Source organism: Ceratotherium simum, chromosome 3, assembly GCF_057802395.1.
Source record: "Ceratotherium simum simum isolate JZ-2026a chromosome 3, ASM5780239v1, whole genome shotgun sequence".
NCBI lineage: Eukaryota > Metazoa > Chordata > Mammalia > Perissodactyla > Rhinocerotidae > Ceratotherium > Ceratotherium simum.
Genome location: NC_141902.1, coordinates 32,905,898 through 32,928,183, shown reverse-complemented (window position 1 = coordinate 32,928,183; position 22,286 = coordinate 32,905,898). Strand labels below are relative to the sequence as shown.

General features: G+C 40.1%; 2 protein-coding genes across 3 annotated transcripts in view; both read left to right on the top strand.

The window, feature by feature from the left end:
* Positions 1–1,596: 1,596 nt before the first annotated feature.
* On the top strand, positions 1,597–10,568 carry ZNF770 (zinc finger protein 770). The gene is made up of 2 exons (XM_014780551.2): positions 1,597–3,439; positions 6,014–10,568. The coding sequence occupies exon 2, from the start codon at positions 6,070–6,072 to the stop codon at positions 8,149–8,151; it is 2,082 nt and encodes a 693-aa protein (XP_014636037.1). The 5' UTR covers positions 1,597–3,439; positions 6,014–6,069; the 3' UTR covers positions 8,152–10,568.
* Positions 10,569–16,521: 5,953 nt separating this feature from the next.
* AQR (aquarius intron-binding spliceosomal factor) overlaps positions 16,522–22,286 on the top strand; it is a 100,641-nt gene continuing 94,876 nt past the window's right edge. The window contains exon 1 of one of the 2 annotated variants that reach the window (XM_087424745.1): positions 16,522–16,778. In XM_087424745.1, coding sequence (XP_087280871.1) covers positions 16,704–16,778 — 75 coding nt within the window. In that variant the 5' untranslated portion in view covers positions 16,522–16,703. The remainder of the gene's footprint in view (positions 16,779–22,286) is intronic. The other variant, XM_004421385.3, reaches the window with a different exon arrangement.

Below are 22,286 nucleotides of genomic sequence, written 5' to 3'. Positions count from 1 at the left end.
TAGTCAGGATCTTGGTGCAAACGCCTATTTATTTTACAGGTAATGTACCCTCCATTGGTCCCCAACCTCAGGTAATAGTCTCTTATGGTCTGCATACCTCTCCTAAGGATTCACGTGGCTAGTGATGGATGCAATTGTCTGCATGGTTTGGCTGAGCTGAGCTCCCAGGAGAAGCTGCAGAATGGAGCAAGTCTCCAAGGGTTATCTGAACAAACAGCATCCTCACCCTGGGGTTAGCACTCAGGACACCTAAAGATTTCCCCTTCCTCTTTCGTTCTCTGCTTCTGTTGGAAATAGGGGCTTCAATCTTTCCCAACGTGACTCCTCCAAGTTTGCTCAATAAGAAGTAAAAGCCTATTTCCTATTAGCCATTTCCTCATGTTACTATACTGAAGACAGAGACTTACTTTTCAATGGCCCTATTTCTCCCTTTTTAAATAGAGGAACATATACTAACATTAGAAATAATTTTTGCTGTCAATGGTCCCTGAAAAGTAATGCAAAAAGTTATTTACAGTAGAAAAAATATGCTTGTTACTTGTTCTCATGTTCTCATCTCTCAAGCTGAGACAGTTACAATCAGAAGCTGCAAAAATCCACAATAACTTCTTCTCTAATGTCTTTTGTACTTAAAATCTTCAGTACATACCTAAGCATCATATTCAGTAATAATGTGCCATCCTAGTCTGTAACTGTTCTACAACATTTAACCCTTAATTGTGTCTACATAAAATGTTGAGCTCTAATTTGGGAAGCAGTAATGAATTAAAAGTGCAGGTCTTACATTACAGTACCCATGTTCAAATCCCACCTCCATCGTTTATCAGATGTGTGACGGCTAATTCCTTAACGTCTGTGTCTCACTCTCCTCATTTTAAAATGGGATCCTATAACTTCATAAAGTTGTTATACTTAATATAAAAATATCATTAATAAATGATAACAGCCATTTGAGGGTTAACTATGCACTAGCCATTATGTTGAGCACTTTACAACCATTTCATCTAATTGTCAGGGTAACTTGAAATTAAGATGTTGCCCAGAGAACTTTGTGGACAGACAACCGAAATACACTGACTGAACGAGGCTCAGAAGCTAATGAAGTCGGCTGCTGGAGGCCATTGGTAGAGCGGGCAGTGGAGCCCAGTTAAGACTGTCCACAAAGCCCACGTCCCTGACCCCTACGCTGTATTCTGACAATGTACAGAGTGCCAAGGGCAGTGCTGGCACAGAAGGCCCGAATCCAGGGCGTTGTTTATCACTGGCCCTCTGCCGTAGTGAGGACTAGCCCACTGGTCTCTGAACGCGGGCCCCCCGGTTTCCAGCCGGGCCCTAAGCCCACTGGTCAGGGCAACAAGGGTTCCCTCGTCGAAGTTTAGGAGTGAGATGGAATATGCACCCTTCTTCACGCCTCTATTCTCTTCCCTCCCGCAACTGCGTTGCGAGCTGAGCGGCGCTGGGATTGGGGGCGCGCCTCTGGAACCCCCTTTCCCCGGAGCCCAGCAGGCCGCGCCCAAGCGAGGGCGGCCCTGGGGTGGGGGTAGCCTGTTTCCAGCCGGACCGCGTCCCTGGGCGCTCCCGAACGCCGCGCCTGCGCGCTCAGCCCGTCGCCGCGCCGGCCCTGCGGACGTGTGCTGGCTGTCTTCGCGGCGCCCGGGGCCCTAAGATGGAAGGCTGCCGTGCCCGTGCCAGCTTCGGGTGCGTGAGGAGGACTTCAGGAACCCGGCTATGAGGTGCAGCGACCCCCGGGAAGGGCCACGCCTGCCTCGATCCCTCCAGGGTGCCCGGGGACCCAGAACGGGGACGCCACGACCTCAGCTCCTTTCCCTTTCCCACGTCCGCGCCTCCTGACTGCGTCTCGCGGGGAGCGGGACCCTCTGGGAGGGAGGCGCAGAGAGGATGCTATTCCCTTGCTGTGGGTCGCATCACAGATGGCGTTTCTCCCCTGGCTGCGGCCGAGGCAGTTCTCACCCTGGCTCTTCTTTCCCGGTGTGGGATTTTGCAGTCTCCGCCCTCGGCTCGACCCCTAGGTGCTTATTGCTTGTGGGCGATTAGGGCGAAGGCCAGATGTCAGGGTCCTCTGTCCTGCACCCCCCTGGGAGGGACAGGTGAGGGTTCAAGGCCAAGAGAGTGGGCCGGGGGAAGTGGGGCAAAAGAAGCTGCAAAGAGGGAAGGGTTGTGATTAATGTCGCCAGAGGTTATTCCCCAACTGAAAGTTGTCCAAGTTTCTCTCAGCTCTTGCGTTCCTTGTTCGTTTCACGTTCGTTGATATCCTCACTTCGTTTTAACGGTGTTAGTTGAGACTAGAAAACCAGCAGGCTTTCAGCCTTGAAGCATCATTGGAATTCTTTGAGATCAGTTTTTATGGTCTTCCAACGGAGTGTATCTTGCTGTCGTCGGGATAATCTTCGGGTTGAACCACTGAGATTTACTATATTATTTTTTATTTTCAGGTAACATAGGAAAAAATATACCGCGTTAGGTTTGTGTTTGTAAATATTACTGACAAAAAATTGAGAGCATAGGGAATCAGTTGAAGTGCGATTCGGAGCTCTGTCAAATTAGCGTGCACCCAGTATAAGTACATGTGGGACTGCACTTGGAGGGTTGGGGATCCCTGAGCTGTCACTTATAAATAGCAGATGAGGTCTCGGCTTGCCACCTACCGTTCTAACAATACAGGGCTCCCAGTAAGTGTTTTCCCACATGGTGTGGAGGCAAGTGACAGGAGTATCCAGTCTTAGTGCTAGTGGTAGGTGATCAGCCAGAGACTCTTTGGCACAGGAGCTGTAGGGAGTCAATTCCTGTTATAATCAGAGATGGTGGTCATGTGTGGGGTTCTAGTGTGGGATATTTTTCAAGAGTGTGCCACGGAAACTGTTAAAGGGAAGGAGAAACATACACTAGGAATTGAGGAGTCCTGCTGCAGGTGAAAAGGCTGTGTGTGACCTCTCAGGCCTGACCATAGACACTTGCATGGTTTTGCCTGGCTGGCCTCATGGGAGGAGGCTGCCCTCCCCACACCAGACTTGTGCATGGCCGGTGCCTTGTAGTGTTCTGGAGGGAGTTGCAGTCAAGGACTCACCCCTTCCCTCCTGCTAGCCGTGCTCGTACTATCTTGCATTCCTGGCTCAGGTACCTCCATTCTGAGGACCTTGGCTGAGGTACTTCCCAGGCATCTCCACAAGACCTCCTTATGGGGGCGAGGGGGCTTGACTGAGATGCTTTTCTCCATCTTGACTCAGGACCTTTCCACTCCTAGCCCTTATTCCTCCTCACCTGCCCACAGGTACCTAAAGAGCAGAAGCCTTTTGTTCCGGCCTCCTCTGCAGGGAGATGGTTGTGTGCACTGCGTCCACCTGACCCTCCCCTAGTGCTGCTCTCTTTAATAGACCGCTGGGAACCAGTACTTCTTTTGCCTCTTGCTTGCACTGTCGCAGTAAGTGAATAAAGTCTTGATTATTACTTCCAGTTGGGCTCATTGTCCTAATTGACTACCTTGACACCTCATTGCTTGACAGGAATTATATAAATTGCCAAATTCGTGGCAGTTCACTGGATTCATGACTTAATTTTACGCCTCATAACTGCTGCTGTGTTAGCACGTTTAGGGATTTGGAGGTTGTTCACCTGAAATTTGTCTAAGTCTGTTGTAAAAAACATATTAATAGCACCAACAGCTGATTGTTGCTAACATGGATATTTGGATTATATGGTGTATTTTATAAATTAATAAAATGGATTGCACTCATATTATTTTATTTTGCATAGATTTGTGTAGCATATTCCATTTGGCCTCTAGTTAGATTTTTTTTTTGATAAATATTTTGGGGTTATATGGGCCAGTTATAGAAAGCCAGACACTATAGCTTTCCGTAGTAATCCTGTCTCATCCCGTGGGCCCCAATCTTACCTAATAGGTTACTTGGCCACTTTGAATAAAGTGATTAATATGGTGAGTTCCTCTGTCTAGTGTTGTGTGAAGAGGTATCCCAGGAACAGCTTTCACAAACTTTTTTACCTCTTCCTACAGAAGTTTCACAAAACAGTATTTATCCTTACTATATGTTATGCAATCTGATATTCTCTATTTTATTAAACAAAAGTGCTGCTCTTGACCCACTAATATGATTTCACAATCCATTAATGGGTAGTGACATAGAGTTTGAAAAACACTGTGATAAAGCAACTAGAAGATATTTGCTCAATAAATGATTTTTTTTTCTGTTTCTTATATTGCTGAAGAGAATCACAGTAGGTGTGTTTGTGATTTTGTGTTTAAGGTGTCATCTAGGAGAAGACAGTAAATAGCAAATAGCATTTATGTTGGATGTTTGCCAAATCAGCTGACAAAAGAACTGGTAGTTCTGAGTTTCTGGTAGATTTATCAACGCTCTGATCTCAACTAGAAGATACAGCATTAGAATGAGAGAGTTAGAACAGCTTTTTTTTTTTTTTTTTATCTCTGACTCCCTTATATGAGGAAAATGCAGTAGTAGAAGAAAGATGAAAAGAAAATTGGCTTTTCTGATAGGAGAGGATAGGGTGTAGGATAGTTGTGAAAGTCCCTGGTAAACTTTTGCATGTGTCCTACAGAGGTATATTGTGGAAAGCATTTTTATCATTATATTAACTCTGAGACCAAAATGACCCTTTTATTATATTGCCTGAAAAGTGAACCCTACTCAACTTGCAGTTGCTGAGCCATAGATAAATATATAAGTAGCCAATTTGTCGACCTCATTGCCTCTGTGCTTGTCTTTTAGGAATTCCACAAAAAAGTGGAAAGGAGAAATAAAAAGAACTAGAAATTTAGTTAGTATGTTAATCTCTTAGTTAGAAACCCTAAAAATGATATTAAGTAGATAAAGATAAAGTTTGCAAATTTGATTAGTGTTGAGCTAAGTAATACCTTATATATATTATATATTAAAATATAAATAGTATATAAATATATATTATTTATATAAATTATAACTTATTATATATACTTATATTTTTATATATGTATTTATATATTACTTCACAGTTTTCCGGCACATTCAGATGCATTATCTCCATTGATTCTCACAACTTGGTGTGGTAGGCAGGCCAGGAGGCATTTTCCTCCTTTTAGAGATGAGGAATCTGTATTTCTTTCTTCCTGCCATCATACAGTGACAAATCCAGGCCTAGAATCCAGGTTTTCTGGGATATTTTCTTTCAGTTGTCCATGTTGGTCCAAAGAAGTAATTGGGAGTAAATAATTTTAATGATGTGGCTAAGAAATCCAGCTTTCATAACTGAAACATTCCATTCTCAGATCATGTCCATGGTATGCTATAATTGAAGGCAAATACATCATATTTTTACTATTATATTTTAATTCTTACACTCTTTACCTTTCCAGCCCAATATTTTAAAAATGACAAAGCTACTAAATATTGACAAATCTGGGCCGGCTCCGTGGCTTAGCGGTTAAGTGCGCGCGCTCTGATGCTGGCGGCCCGGGTTCGGATCCCGGGCACGCCCCAAGGCGCCACTTCTCCGTCCAACCCGAGGCCGAGTCCCACGTACAGCAACTAGAAGGATGCGAACCTATGACATACAACTATCTACTGGGGCTTTGGGGGGAAAAAAATGAATAAATAAAATCTTTAAAAAAAAAAAAAAAAATTGACAAATCTACTTAATAGTGAACTAGGAAAACTGGAATTAAAAGGTCTATTTAATGTTAAGAAATTCAATTCAATCCTCTTTTAATGTATCATCTCAATTAATTAGAAATATAGCTTAAAATTATATAAATTATTAGAGATTTCTTTTAAAGAGGCATCATTTCTCTATATGTGTGAAATTAGTTTTGTGATTCTAAATTATTCATCTAAAATGGTTATTAACTTACTTTTAAATACAGGAAAAGTCCAGATTACCCTTTACCCTTAATATCTTTAGCTAAAGGACAACTTAAATTATTTCTTTTCATATGAATAAATAATTTTTAAATTGACATATTTTTATTTTTAATTTTTAGACATGCCTGGAGTTTAAGAACACTATGGAGCTGATCAGAGTATATCACTGAAGAATATGATGGCTGAAAACAATTTAAAAATGCTAAAGATTCAACAGTGTGTAGTAGCCAACAAACTACCTAGAAACAGGCCATATGTTTGCAATATTTGCTTCAAGCACTTTGAAACACCGTCAAAATTAGCTAGGCATTATCTCATTCATACTGGACAAAAGCCATTTGAATGTGATGTGTGCCATAAAACCTTTAGGCAACTAGTTCATCTGGAGAGACATCAACTAACTCATAATCTACCTTTTAAATGTAGTATTTGTCAACGCCACTTTAAAAATCTGAAGACGTTTGTGAAGCACCAACAACTTCATAATGAAACCTACCAGAATGATGTTAAACAGGTCAGAAGATTGTTGGAGGCCAAGCAAGAAAAGCCAGGGTACGGAATGTATCATACTTTTTCCACAGAGGAGAGATGGGCATTACACCCGTGCTCTAAGTCTGATCCTACATACGGTCCTACAAAGAAAAGAAAGAATATTCATGCATGTACAATCTGCGGCAAGATGTTTCCATCACAATCAAAACTTGATAGGCATGCACTTATTCATACTGGTCAGAGGCCTTTTAAATGTGTCCTGTGCAGTAAATCTTTCAGACAGTCAACTCATTTAAAAATCCACCAACTCACACATTCAGAAGAAAGACCTTTTCAGTGTTGTTTTTGTCAAAAAGGGTTTAAGATTCAAAGCAAACTTCTGAAGCATAAACAAATCCATACCAGGAATAAGACTTTTCAGACTCTTTCACTAAAGGTGAAGAGTCCAGAATCATGTCCCCTGCCTAATAAATTAAATGCAAAGCAGGATGGTTTTGAAAATGGTGTTATAGGTGAATCCGAGGAGAATAATCAACTTGATGTCCACTCTATTTATATTGTCCCCTTTCAGTGTCCAGAGTGTGAAGAGTGTTTTGAATCGGAGCAGATTTTCAATGGACACAAGTGTTTTCCTGCCAGAGGTGGCAAAATTCCAAGCAGGCTCAAAAGAAGCTACAACTATAAAACAGTTGTTAAAAAAATCTTGGCTAAGCTTAAACGTGCTGGGGGTAAGAAATTAGATAATTTTCGATCTGAGAAAAAAGTATTTAAAAACAGTTTCTTGAAAAATTCTGATCTTATTTCTGGTGAGCAGAGCCCTGAACAAACCCAGAGAACGTTTATGGGTTCTCTTGGCAAACATGGAACGTATAAGACAGTTGGCAATAAAAAGAAGAAAACATTGACTTTGCCGTTTTCTTGGCAAAAGCACCTCCAGAGCCAAAATATGGGAAAAAACTTGAAAGGCGTCCTTTCATCAGAAAACATGTTAACTATGGATAATTCAGTGAACAATAAAGACATATCTATCTATGGTTCATCAGGTGAGGAATTCTTTGATAACTGTGAAGTGCTTCAGTGTGGTTTTTCAGTTCCAAGTGAAAACATACATACTGGACATAAGATGTGTCCTTGTGACAAATGTGAGAAAGTGTTTCCTTCTATATCCAAACTACAAAGACACTATTTAATTCATACTGGACAGAGGCCTTTTGGCTGTAATGTGTGTGGGAAATCTTTTAGACAGTCGGCTCACTTAAAAAGACATAAATTAACTCATATTGATAAGATTCCTTACAGAAGATCTCTTTGCCAAGTAGAATTTGAAAATTTGAACAGACTTTTCATTCATCCAGGTGATAATGTTACCTATAATGCTTCCCAACAATGTCAGTCTCTTGGTTTTCAAAAATATGAGATGTCAGAGTCAGATCAAATATCAGAAATAAAAGTTAAGGCAGAATCAGAGGATTTCATTCTTGGTACCCGCTATAGGAACAGGCAGCCCTATCTCTCTGGTGCACTTCTGGAATCAGAGCAGAGCCATCATAGTCATTGTTTTAGCTATTCAGGGCGTAGTGAGAGGAATGATGGCCTTCTTTACCAATGCAGTGTTTGTTCTAAAAGTTTTAGATCTCCATCTAAATTGGAAAGACACTATCTAATTCATGCAGGGCAGAAGCCATTTGAATGCTCAGTTTGTGGCAAAACATTCAGACAGGCTCCTCACTGGAAGAGACATCAACTTACTCACTTTAAGGAATGACCACAAGAGAAAGTGGTTGTTTTAAATTCAGTTACGGAAGTGACAGAACCACTAACACATTTGTGGTCTCTCTGGTGTTCTTGTTCTTAAAGGCTGTAAAATATATTTTTATCAAAAGGCCTGCATTAGGTTGAATGATTTCATAAGCAGTTTCTTGTCTTGCATAGTAAGAGGTAAGATACATAGTAAATCAATATAACATTTTAGGAACAGCCAAGTTAATTCTTAGAGGGAAGGACATGATTTGATGCCATACAGTAAACATTTATTTTATTTTAATATATGCTTTGGCCATATTGAAAATGTTATAAGTCCATGATGTGGTACAAGTAATTCAGCCTCGTTCACTTTTTAAAGGAATTATTCCTTAAGACTTGCCATCTCCTTTTAGGTATACTCAAAAGACAGAGGCAAAATTTTTTTTTGGCTGCAGCAAATAACCCTACTATATTTCATTTATTTCCCATTTCACATGAAAGCATAATTTTGTCCACCTATGGCTCAAATTCCATTGCAAAATTTTTTCTTGTAATCTTAATAAATACTAAGGCAATAAAAGTGAAAATGGATGAGAAGATCATGGCATTATTTTCATTGGTCTTTCCCAAGCTATTCTTAGGACTGTGTGGTAGCGTCACCTCCTTTTCCACAGGTGATTAGAATTGGTTTTTTGCCCAGTCTGCTGTTGTCTTCCCCAAAAGAATTTAAAAGTAGGAGAGAGGCTAGGATGCACCTCTATACATTTATCATGTTTACTTGTGAGGAATATTGTCCAAGTGCCATAATCTTTTTGATGATATGTATGCAGTGTTGTCTTCTCAGAGGAATAAATGCAATTCATCTAGTTGCTTATTAATGATTGACAGCAGTAGTTGTAGATTGAAGACTCACTTATAGATCTGATTTCCACAAGACTTTTACATTTACTTTAGTAAAACTTTTAATGCCTCTTTGAGTGGTCCTATGACTTAACTAAGTCTTTTCTGTTAAGTTTGATCAAATGGCAATGACTAAGTCTAGTTCTAGTTTTTATTCCTCTATGTTTTTTGAAGGACTCTAATGCTAAAGAATGTTATTTTGATCCTTTGTAACTCGTTGTCTTAATTAGTAAGGTAATTATCCCTATATAGGAATAAAATGCTTGTAGAATTGAGGGTATCATTCTTCTAAACAGTACTGTCATGATTTGGGAAATATTTAATCTTAAACTATAAAAGACTTACAAATCTTGTCTGTCAAATTTGCCATTTTTTATAAAATCTTTAGAAATGACATTTCCTAGCAATAAAAGAAAATAACCATTATCTTTCTAAAGTGAAAAGAACAGGTGGGGATTTATCGTAGCACACTTAAATATGGTAACAAGCCCTTTATTGAAACTGGATAAATGAACAATTTAAGTTTTGCAACATACTCTAAGAACTATCTTTGTGGGAGGGCAGAGAGGGGAGGTTGGTCTGCTTCTTTCACAAGTGAATTTTGACAAACTAGATTTAGTTTACAGAGATGAAACACAACAGTATAGATAACATGCCCATGATGTACCAATGTGCAGGAGAATCATATGTTTTAAAGAATAATTTCTCTGAGGTTTCCTTGAGATATGTTCCTCCAGTGCAAGCAAGATGATAGTTTACAGCATTTGCTTTACACAAAAATTTTCAAGAACACACCTATTACGTAAAAGCAAGAATAACTAGTTCATATTTTCCAGAATAAAGATTCAAGGAATTTTTTCCTTCATATGTCTGAAGTTATGTATTTTGGGATTTTCCTAAGCTATTTATGTAATTTTATTTGAAGTAAATGTCTCATATACTCCTTTTCCAACCCAAACAGGGAGAGTCCTCACAGTCTTGTGCTTCTATGATTAATAGACTTTATTTGCCTAAGTGATACTACTATACTTTTTTTTTGGCCCATGCCTTTTTAAGCTGTTTCATATTGAAAGTTGGAATATTGTAAAAATTTTGTCAAAGATGTACTGTAGTGCTATTTGAAGTACCTGTAACAAAATCCTTATTTACTTTTATTATCACTGCAAGCTGCTTGTGGAAACTTTACAGGAATGAAAAGAAACTGTATACATCCATGATAAGAAGATTAAACGTTAGATGTTAAATGATGGTTTGCTGCATGCTAGAACTGTTAGTATTGTTGAATCAATTACTTTGGTTTTCTGAAAAAATAAACTTTATAAATATCTTTAAAGAGAATTAGAAGATTTTTTTGTTTGGGTGATCCCAGGCTGTAGCATGATTATTTACTGAAGTTGTTTGACTGGCTGAGTTAGTGTGATTATTGTTTCTCGTTTCGTACTGCAACAGGGCCTACAATTTTAGGACAAAATGTGTGTATGTTGAAGGAAAGTAGGTGGTGGTTAAGATTCTTGAAAAATTCTAACTTCAGACTATTTTTAAAATAAAGTTTCAAATTACAGTTTGCTTTTTTTAAAAAAAAGGAAAATCACGTAATTCTGGAAAAAGGTACAGATTGCCAAACACTTCCCTGGGCCTACTGCAATCCACCTTCTACACTGAACTTCTAACATGGATATTTAATCATTTACTTCTTCGTTCATACTTCATTCCTTTGAGAGCTCCTGATCACCTACAAAAGGATTGCATGTCACATGATCTACCTACTTACCCATTTTTCCTCCTCTTTGGCCTTCCTCTGCAGATTTGTACTTAAAAAATATAGAATTAGTTCCTTTAATGCATATTCTTGTTATTCTTCTTGCCCCATCTTGTCTACATAGTATTAATTTAAATTAGATATAGACTCTCACACTCTGTTCAAAGAAGAAATTTAGTTGATCAGTTTTTTTTTCTTTGATGATTATGGGAGAAAACTAAAGTGTTTAAAACTGACTTGTAGAAAACAGATTTGAATTTACATGTTATGTAAGGTAACCAATTAGAATTATAGACATTTTTAAGACATAGCAACAGCCTTTGAAGTCTGGGTGTCTTACAAGAATCCGTTGTTAGAAATAACATTTGCAAGAACTGTTTTATGATGCAGAATATCTGTTTTTTTAGAAGCAGGGAAGGGAAACATTTCATTCCTATCTTGAAATTTCTCCTATTGCCGGTTAGAAGGGCTTAGAATTTCAGGCCTAGCTGCTGGAATCCTATGTGCACTAAGAGAAAAAAAAAAAGAGAACTGAAAAAGAAAAGTGGTACAATGGTATTATTAAACAGAAAATGAAACATGTGATATTTTGCATCTACATTGGCAAACTTCTGTTCATTCTTTGAAGTTTGAGCTTAAGTATTACTTCCTCTGGAAGACTTCCTGATTTACCCCATCACTTCGTCCTCTGCTTCCACTGCTGTTTGTTCATAACTCTATTGTCACTGTTAGTCAATGGTTTTCAAACTTTAATGTGCACTGGAATCATCTAGAGGTCTTGTTAAAAGCATAGATTGCTGAGCTGCACTGTCAGTTTCTGATTCAGTGCGTCTGGGGTTGGGTTTGAGAATTTGCATTTATACAGGTTAATTGTCATTGCTGTGTTGAGACTACACTTTGAGAACAACTGAGCTAAACTACATGCTTCTGGAAAGTAAGGGAATGCATCTTTTTATGTTTTCTACATACAGTATAAAACAGTATCTTCATAATGTGGTACATCCTTACATCCTCAAATGTATACTGAATATATGAAGGAAGAAATGAACATTATTACAAATTCTTACATTCTCCTTAAATCTATAACTTGACTTAGAGCCTTTCGTTCACTCTTGGAATGAGTTTGCCTTCTAATGTGTTGAGATCAAAGACAATCAACATGTTCTCTCTAAACTTCCCTCCTCTTCACCCAAAAATGTCTCTTTATTCCCTCCTTTTCTCACCATATATCTCAGAATAATAATGTTCCTTCACCTTTCCAAAGCTAGCTTTTCCTTGTTCTCTTTCCCCTTCTGGGAACTTCATCAATAGTCCTTCCTTTTTTCTGGTATCTTTAGTTTTCCCCTCTCCATTGATTCCCTCTGCCTAAAAAAGAAAATTCCACATGTTCCCTATTCAGTTACGATGGTTTTGGCTGCAAGTGACAAAACACCTGACTCAAACCACTTTAGCAATAGGGACCTTTATTGGCTTACATGATTTTAAGTCCAGTGACTAGATAAGCTCCAGGGGTGTTAAATTATATAGTTGAATTGACTCTGGTTCCTTCCATCTCCTCTGCCTTTCACAATGACAAGTCTATTTCCCTTGTGGTTTTACGATGCTTTGTCTGCAATCGGGTCTGCACGCTTCCTTTGTGAGAGATCCAGAAATTCCAAGAACAAGGAACAACTTTCCCAAAAGCCTACAGCAAACCTTACCTCTCTCACCTGCCGGAATTGCTTCATAGGCACATTCCTGAACCAACCACTGACAAGGGAGTTAGAATTACCTAGAGCTGGAGCTGGGGCTCAGCTTCCTTCCTTCTTCCTTCCTTCCAGCACAAGACTGCCTGAAGATGATATGCATACTGGTCAAACTTGAAGTTGTGTTTGGAGAGAAGGGAGGAATGGATAAGTAATCAACTATTTCCACTGCATCTAGCTTAAATAGGCTGGTTGGGACACACAACTTTAGTTTTACCTGTTCTTCTGGTTACTGTTACTCTTTGCCTTCACTGGTCGGAGTTGTTGAAAATTCATTTTACACCTACTTCCTCCATTGCCTCTTCACTCACTCACTTCTTAGCCCTTTTTTACCTAGTGTTTTCCTCACTGCCTCCTGGGAGCTGCTCTATCAGTGATCCTTATAGTGAGCATTGTTAGTTGCAACCACAACGTTTTGCCTCTTTCACTGTGTATCAGCCAGGTGGTTGGGGTAGGACTGACCTTAATTGCAGCTTCAGCAATGGGTCATGATCAGTCTAAGTCTATCAGATTATTCATATCTCCCTTTGGATCATGACTGTTCAGTGATGGGTTAGCCAGGTCTAAGGCAGTCAATGCACAGCATTACCTTGGCCAGAGTACTTGGCTCGGAAGTGAGTACTGACCTAAGTTGATCTGATCACAGTGAAACCCTGTCTGTACTTATTTCAGTGATTGAGGAAGGAGAAGTGAGTGTAGAGAGGCTTTCTCCATTTTGATACCATGAGGGATGCTAGTCTGGTGATGAAGTCAAAACACAGAGTAGGGGCACAGTGGGATGGGTAGAGGGAGCAGAGCCTAAAGAATCATAGAGAAATGGAGCTGGAAGCCTGATCAAACTGCCTGAAGTCTAACTTATCTCTAGACTTTTAATTTATTTATACCTGTAGATTTCCTTTGTTTTAAAGCAATTTGAATTAAATTTTCTTTTTCTTACAACAAGAAAAAATCACAACTAATAATGGTCACCAATGATCACCTAATTGTCAAACCCATGGACTTTTTGAAGTTCTTATCCTGTTACATTTCTTTGAAGCATTTGACGCTATTGACAATCTTGGCTTTTGAAACTCTTCTTTCTTGGTTACCTGGTTCCTTTGCTTGCTCCCTTCCTTATTTGCAAAACACATTATAGGAAGTTTGTAAAATAAAGCAAAAATCATAGAATACACATATTATAAGTTTAGAATGTCCAAACCCATCAGTCAAAAACTTGGCTAAGAGAAGTGATATGAAAAGAAGAGAGAAGGCGAGAGAAAGAAAGAAAGAGGGAGAGATTGAGAGCGAGAGAAAGAGAAAGATGCTGTATTTTGTCATAAATCCACTAGGTGTTATAAAATAGAACCTTTCACACAGTCAGATCACTAGAAAGCTACATATGTTCTGGAGCTTATAAGCTTAATATACTCTTGACCACAAGATCATAAGATAAATTATGAATTTAATAAATATGTAAATTGGCAAATAAACTGCTCACCACCACGGGGATGTCCTCCTGCTACCTCAAACTGTCTCTATAACGGAATCACCTTTCCTCTTAAAAGCTATTCTACCCTCTGTCTTCTCTGTTGTGTTTTATGGTCCCACTACTCTTTCAGTTACTTGGGAAGAATTTCTCTTTATTCTGTCTTTGCAGTGTCTTCCACATTTATTCCTTCCTCTTCATTTCTACTGCCAGAACCCCAATTTAGCAGACCTTTTTACTTTTGCCATAGATTCGCAACAGCCTCCCAACTGTTGGTATTTTCATCCCCATGGTACTCATTCCAACCCATCTAACATACTACTAAAAAGTCATCTTCCCAAAGTAGATTACCAATCAATGGTTTTGTATGACTTTCCACAATAAGTACAGTATCCTTTCCCCAGCTGTCAAGGCTTTCAATATGTTTAAGCCTTATGGCTCACTCTTAACAGTCTGCCAGCGTGACCTGCTTCCATGGCTTTACCTGTGCTATGACTGTACTAGAAATATTGTCCCTGCTGTTTCTGCTTGTCAAAATCTTATCTATCTTCCAAGACTCATCATAAAAGCTACTCAGAAAATCTTACCTTACTTCTTATTTTATAGACTATATTTGTAAATAAAATGTCAATAGATATTGTGATATATTCAAAATCTTTTGCATTTAAAATTGTGATCATGTAAACTTTCATCTCTAGCTCTATAAACAAACTTAATACAATAGCATGTACAAGAAAAAACAATGCCACGTTTCATTTTCATAACTACAGTCACTTTTTTGTTTTTTCTTTCACAAAAGTTTATTTTCAAACAGGCTATAGATGTTAACAAAATTCAAAAGCTACAAAAGGATATTAAATGTAAAATAAGCCTTCCCTCACTCCTGTTCTCCCCTCCCTCAGTTCCTCCTCCCTAGAGACAAGAGTGTTACCAATTTCTTGCCTGTGTTCCTCCAGGGAAAGTTTACTAGAGACACATGTTTAATTTACATATGGATTTGGGAATGGTGGAGGTGTGCATTCCAACTCAGTAATGAGAAAACAAGCAATCCAATTTAAAAAAAGGGCAAAAATCTGAACAGAGGCTTCCCAGAAGATGATATATGGACGAAAAATAAGCACATCAACAGATGCTCAACATCATTAGTCATTAGCAAAATACAAATTAAAGCCACAATGAGATACACCACATAACTATTAAAATGGCTAAAATTAAAAAGACTGACCATACTAAGTCTTGGTGAGGAAGAGAAGAAACTGGAACTCTCATATGCTACTGGTGTGAATGTAAAATGGTGCAACTACTTTGGAAAACTGGCAGTTTCTTAAAAATTTAAACATAAACCTACCATATGACCCATCCATTCCACTCCTAGGTATTCACTTAAGAGAAAGGGAAATATATGTCTACATTAAGACATATATATATGAGGGCTGGCACCGTGGCTTAGCAGTTGAGTGTGCACGCTCCGCTACTGGCGGCCTGGGTTCGGATTCCAGGCGCACACTGACTCACCGCTTCTCCGGCCATGCTGAGGCCACGTCCCACATACAGCAACTAGAAGGATGTGCAACTATGACATACAACTGTCTACTGGGGCTTTGGGGGGGGGCAAGGAGGAGGATTGGCAATAGATGTTAGCTCAGAGCCAGTCTTCCTCAGCAAAAAGAGGAGGATTAGCACGGATGTTAGCTCAGGGCTGACCTTCCTCACACACGCAAAAAAATATATGTATATATATACGAATGTTCATAGTAAATTTATTTGTAATAGTCAAAAACTGGAAACATCCAAATGTTCAAAAACAGATGAGTATTTTAACAAACTATGGTATATCTGTAAAATAGAATACTACTCAGCAATAAAAAGGAATGAACTGCTAATAACGTGCATCAACATGGATGAATTTCAAAATCATTATGTTGAGTGAGAAGGAAAAAAAGGTACATATTGTATTATTTCATTTATATAAAATTCTATAAAAAGTAAACTAATCTATGCATCTATAGTGACAGAAAGCAGATTTGTGTTTGCCTGAGAATGGGTGGTAGGAGTGGCGATAGGGATGGATTGCGAAAAAGCACCAGGAAACTTGTAGGGGCGTTGGATATGCTTATTATCATGATTTTGGTGATGGTTTCTCAAATGTATGACTATGTGAAAACGGATCAAATTTTAGACTCTAAATATGTGCAGTTCATCCTATGTCAACATATACCTCCATGAATCTATTAAAAACAGTTAAAACCAAGCCCGGAATTTCCAGTATATGTTTTTTTTACTAATGCTATTTTTAGGATTGAAAGAAACTCCAAGTCTCCCCCTCCCCCTCAACTCCACCACGAGAAACCCTCAGCCAACAACAACTATCCGGTCCCTCTCTGAGACCCCAGTCCGGCCTGCTGGGTGTTTTCTCTCATCTTCCCGCTAGGGGGCGCGTGCGAAGGAGGTCCAAGCCCTTGCCTCTCTAGCTCAGACCCACGCCTGCATGGACTTCCGGCCCATTTCCGTTCCGCTTCCGGAGGAATGTACGGGTTGCTGTGTGCATTCCTTGGGGGACTGTGAGGACTGAGGCTCTCCGTGCCGGCGGGCTTTTGCGTTGCGGGGTTGGGCAGCCGCAGCGGCCTCTTAGGGCGAGTGCATCGTGTTCGCCGCTGCTCGCAGCGGTCGTTTCTTTTCCGCTGGAGCGGAGGGAGAGTGCAGCCATGGCGGCCCCTGCTCAGCCCAAGAAAATCGTGGCCCCTACGGTGTCGCAGATCAACGCGGAGTTCGTGACCCAGGTGCGCTCGGGCGAGTCTGGTGTGTGTGAAGGGATGAGGACGTCAGGGCCCCGAGGTCTGGGGGTCGGGTTTTCCCTGGGACTGAGAGCACCCAAGAGGCACGTTCGTTGGTCAGTTTATTCACTCGCGTCTTTTTACTGAGTGTCTGCTGTGTGTCGGCCACTGTGCTGGGGGATACCATGGTGAAAGAGGCCGCCTGCCTAGGAGTTCACATTCCAGGGAAGACAGACACGTGGAGAGAAAGCTACTTTGCGAGCTGTGCTGCATTAGAGTCTGTCGCGGAGCGATGGATTCACAGAAGGAACACTCCCGTCTACTTGAGACTGGCTGGGAGGTTTCCTAGCAGAGGTGATGCTGAACTGACGATTAAGGGAGGAATAGCTTTATCTTAGCCATAGAGTAATCTAGGTTTTTGAGCGGTGTGACGAGAATCTGACAAGACACCTGCTCCACATAGATGCATCTATGAAGAGAGCAATGCTGTCGTCAGATAGCGTTCATTTACAACCTGTTTACTGTGTCGCATTGTGAACCACAGTTGGCTTTGAATAGAATGACACAATCCTGTAGCCTTCAGCAATATTCCCAGTACTTAGGCTTTGCTTTGGGTATTGGATGAGTGCAAGTAGCTCAGTGCAGAAGTTATTACCCCACTTGCTTCTGTCTTCTCTGTTCCCTGTCTTAGCGGATTTGCCAAGGCAGAAGCCTCCGAGTCGTTTTGAGTCCTCCCTTTCCCTTAACTCCCACATTTCTGCATTCTAAGTATCTCTTAAATGTCTCCGCTTTTCTGCACCTCTGTACCCTGAGCCAGACTGCCATCGTTTTCTGCCTGGACCTAGGCATCCTAACCTGTCTTCTCTTTCCTTTTGCTCTCCTCCAGCCCATTCTTCCTATTGCTGTCAGAGTGATTTTACACAGATGCAAATCTGATCATATCACTTACCTTCTTAAAATCCTTACAGAGCTCTATTGCCCTTAGGATAATGACTGGAATCCTTCAGTGTTGTGTGATCTGGCCTGTGCTCATATCCAGTTTACTCTCTCTTTCCAACTCTGTGCTTTAGCCGTACTGAAGTGCACTTATTTGGCTGTGCCATGCTATCTGTCACCTCCTGGCCTCTCAACATTGTTCACTCTGCTTGGAATCCTCACTTTTTCCCACCTTCCTTTATGTGGTTAGTTCATTGTTATCCATCTACGTTACTTTGGAGAGGCTTTTCCTGACAACTTAAACTAGATTAGATCTCCCTTTTCCCATACACCGGCATTTTTGTGGTAAAAGTTATTTGTTAGTTTTCTCCTCTTGTGGAGCCTGCATTTTAGAGGGATGAGTCAGACAAATGAACACTATAGTTTCAAACAGTGATAAGTGCTATCAGGAAAATAGAACAGGTGTTGTGACAGTGACTGGGATGGGGTGTATGGAAGGCAGTCAGGAAAGCCCTCTCTGCGGTGACATTTGAGCTAAGACCTGAATGCAAAAAAGGAGCCAGTTTTGGGAAGAGCAGGGAAACATCTAGGGAATAGCAAGTGCAAATGCCTTACAGTGTGAGTGGAAAGAAGGCCAGGATAGTGAACATAAGAGGAGGGAGAATGGTGTGAGATGAGGACAGAGAGTATGTAGGGACCAGATCATACACAGTTTTGGAGGCTGAGGTAAGAAGTTTGGATATTATTCTGAATACGGTAGATTTTAATTGCAGTCCAGTGAATAATAGTTTAGGAAGATCACTCTGGCTAATGTGTGGAAATTGGATGGGGATGGGAGAGCAAAAGTAGTTACAGGGTTAGCAGTTAGTCCAGGTAAGAGATGGTGGTGGCCTCTACTATTAAAGATTGCAGGGCCGGCCCGGTGGCGCAAGCGGTTAAGTGCGCACGCTCCACTGCAGTGGCCCGGGGTTCGCAGGTTCAGATCCCGCTGGCGCACCCACGCACCGCTTGTCAAGCCATGCTGTGGCGGCATCCCATATAAAGTGGAGGAGGATGGGCATAAATGTTAGCCCAGGGCCAGTCTTCCTCAGCAAAAAAGAGGAGGATTGGCAGATGTTAGCACAGGGCTGATCTTCCTCACAAAAAAAAAAAAAAAAGATTGCAGGGGCCGGCCCCGGGCCCCACTACTAGCGGCCTGGGTTTGGATCCCAGGCGTGCACCGATGCACTGCTTGTCCTGCCATGCTGAGGTGGTGGCCCACATACAGCAACTAGCAGGATGTGCAACTATAACATACAACTATCTACTGGGTCTTTGGGGAGAAAAAGGGAAAAAAAGGAGGATTGGCAATAAATGTTAGCTCAGGGCTGGTCTTCCTCAGCAAAAAGAGGAGGATTGGCATGGTTGTTAGCTCAGGGCTGATCTTCCTCACACACACACACAAAAAAAGATTTCAGTAGGCTGATGTATCCTGAAGCTGGAGGCAGTGGGACTTGATGATGATTGTTTGTGGAGGGACGGGAGAAGAGACAAATCGAGGATAGCTTAACAGCTGGGTGAATGATTTGGGCATTTACTGAGATAGGGACTACTGGGAAAGAAGAGGGTTTAGTGGGAAATATCGAAGGTTCTGTTTTGGCCATGTTAAGTGTGAGATGCTTAATAGACATTCAGTTGAAACCACTGGGAAGGCATTTGAATATGTGAATCTAGAGCATGTTGGCAAGATCTAGGCTTAAATATACATTTGGGAGTTAATGACCCAAGATGGTATTTAAAACTGTAGGATTGACTGAGATGTCCTAGAGAATGCTGTTTGTAAACATATAACGTTTATTGTATCCTGTGTTAGATTATGAGAGCTGAGGCTAGGGACCATGTCTGTTTTATTCCCCGTGTACTCCCAGCACCTAGCATTGTGTTAGGCACACATTGTGCATTGAGTATTTGTTGAAAGAATGAATGAGTGAAAAAAATGCATAAATATACTAGGGCGTTAAGATATAGTGCGAGGAATGAATGTTCTCAGCAGCCTTGGGTCGTGATAGCAAACATTAATCCTAATATTTGCCAGATACTGTTTTGGGCTCCTTTAGGCTGCAAAGATGAATAAAATGTGATCCTTGTCTTCAGGGAGTTCACAGTCTGTAGAAGGAGACTTGAAGAGGCTTTAAAGAACTCATTGTAGTTCACTGTGACAAAGGCCAGAATAGAGATGTGAGGGAAGTGCTTTGAGAACAGTTTTAAATGATTACATCTGTCTAAGGAAGGAATTTTCTCATTGAGAAAGTGCCATTTTAGATGGACTTTGAAACATAAATAGGAAGGTAGAGAAATGGATTTTCTAGGTAGAGGGGACATGTTGGACTTACGTTCATCATCTTTGTCTTTTTTTTTGAATTTTAATTTCTGAGCACCTGGCACACCTGACCAGAGAAGGTGCTTCTTAATCATCATTGAATGTATAAGATGTAGAGGTTAAAATTTAGTTTTAAGAAGATCAGAGATCTGAACTTTGTGAGTTCAATTTTTTTATGCTGTTTTTTACTTTTCCTGTTGTCTTTCAGTAAGGTTTATGTTGAACAATCTATGTTTTCGTAGCTATACGTAAGTGGAGAATGGAAAGAGTTTCTATTTTACATGAGACTAGACAGTGGGGGGAGGGTAGTATATTCCTGGAGCTCGTAGTGTCTGAGAGGTCACAGGTTAGACCTCAAGGAAAAGGAGAAACTCAGAAAAAAGAGACATGATAGATGCTTTATAAATGTTTGCTAGATTTGTGATGAAGTAGAGATGTACAGTTAGCAATTTGGATCAGAAGATGGGATTTACATAGTCATTTGGAAGTCTCTGAATCCATGAAAACAGATCAGATTCAGTTTTCTCAAGGGTATGATGTAAGGAAAAGATGACTGAGTTTGTGTGATGCCCATAGGGAGCAGAATAGGAAATGAGGATACTGCAGAATAATTGGAGGGTGAAGTATTTTCTATGTGGTTAGAGAGCAATTAATAATTTGGGAAAGTGTCATGTAAGTGATCCATAACTGTAATGTTTTTGAGAGACTTCTCCTCAGGGCCAGTGTCCTCACTGCTTGGGAGGCTCTTTAAGTGTGTTGACTGAGGTAGGTACTTAGTTATAGAAGCAAAGAATACATAGGTTCCATCTCTTTAGTGTTCCAGTTAGGCAGACGGGAAAGATAGATAAGCAATTAAATGATTAATAATACAGATGATAATAATAATAAGACTATAATAGAGTTTTTTACAAAAAGGAGACAAGGAAGAAGCAATTACCACCATCAGGTAGGGTTGAGGAAAGCCTCACAGAAGAGGTAACATTTCAGATTGTACTTCATTCGTCCATTCCTCCATGGATCCATCAGCTTTATGTGAGTGCCTCCACCATGCCAGACACTGTACAGATTCATCTTTTTATAAATATATTGAGTCTTTGTGCTTGCCAGAGTTTGCTATTTTTCAAAAGATTTGTAATTTAGTTCCTTTAAAAAAAGTGTCAATAAGACCATGTTGTTCTGTTGAATATTATACAGTCCATCTAAGTATCTGGAAACATTGTATATGTGTACAGTCATGTGTCACTTAATGATAGGGATACATTCTGAGAAATGCATTGTTAGGCGATGTCGTGGTTGTATAGCCATCCTAGAGTGTACTTACACAAACGTAGATGCTGTAGCCTACTACACACCTAGGCTGTATGATGCTAATCTTATGGGACCACTGTCATATATGCGGTCTGTCATTAACCAAAATGTTGTTATGCGGCACATGACTGTATTTAAAAAATTCACAATTTCCGGGTTAACCCTAATCTGCTAGAATATAACATATCAACCCTTTTATTCTCTGTAATAACCAGCTTATGGACTACAGTCTTTTTAGGTTTTCTTTATGTATGTACTAATCCTTTAAAGGTTATTGCTTTACAAATCAACGTTCCTGAAGATTTTGAATCTGGTTTTTAATACTGGCTCAACTTTTTATTTTTTAATAAATGTCTTAATAGTTTATAACATTGTGAAATTTTGGTTGTACATTTCTGTTTGTCAATCACCATATACTTGTCTCCCTTCACCCCTTGTGCCCACCTCCCACCCCCTTTGCCCTTGGTAACCACAATACAGTTTTCTCTGTCCATGTGTTGGTTTATATTCCACATATGAGTGAGATCATACGGTGTTTGTCTTTCTCTTTCTGGCTTACTTCACTTAACATAACACCCTCCAGGTCTATCCATGTTGTTGCAAATGGGACAATTTTGTCTTTTTTATGGCTGAGTAGTATTCCATTGCATATATATATATATATATATATATACTGAGTAGTATTCCATTGCATATATATATATATACACACCACATCTTGATCCAATCATCAGTTGAGGGACACTTGGGTTGCTTCCACTTGTTGACTATAGTGAATAATGCTGCAGTGAACATAAGGGTGCGTAAGCCTCTTTGGATTGTTGATTTCAGGTTCGTTGGATAGATTCCCAGTAATGGGATAGCTGGATCATAGGGTATTTCTATTTTTAATTTTTTGAGGAATCTCCATA

Bases quoted from the DNA above. Each gene is read 5' to 3' on its own strand.
- ZNF770 (XM_014780551.2), top strand. From the start codon at position 6,070: ATGATGGCTGAAAACAATTTAAAAATGCTAAAGATTCAACAGTGTGTA.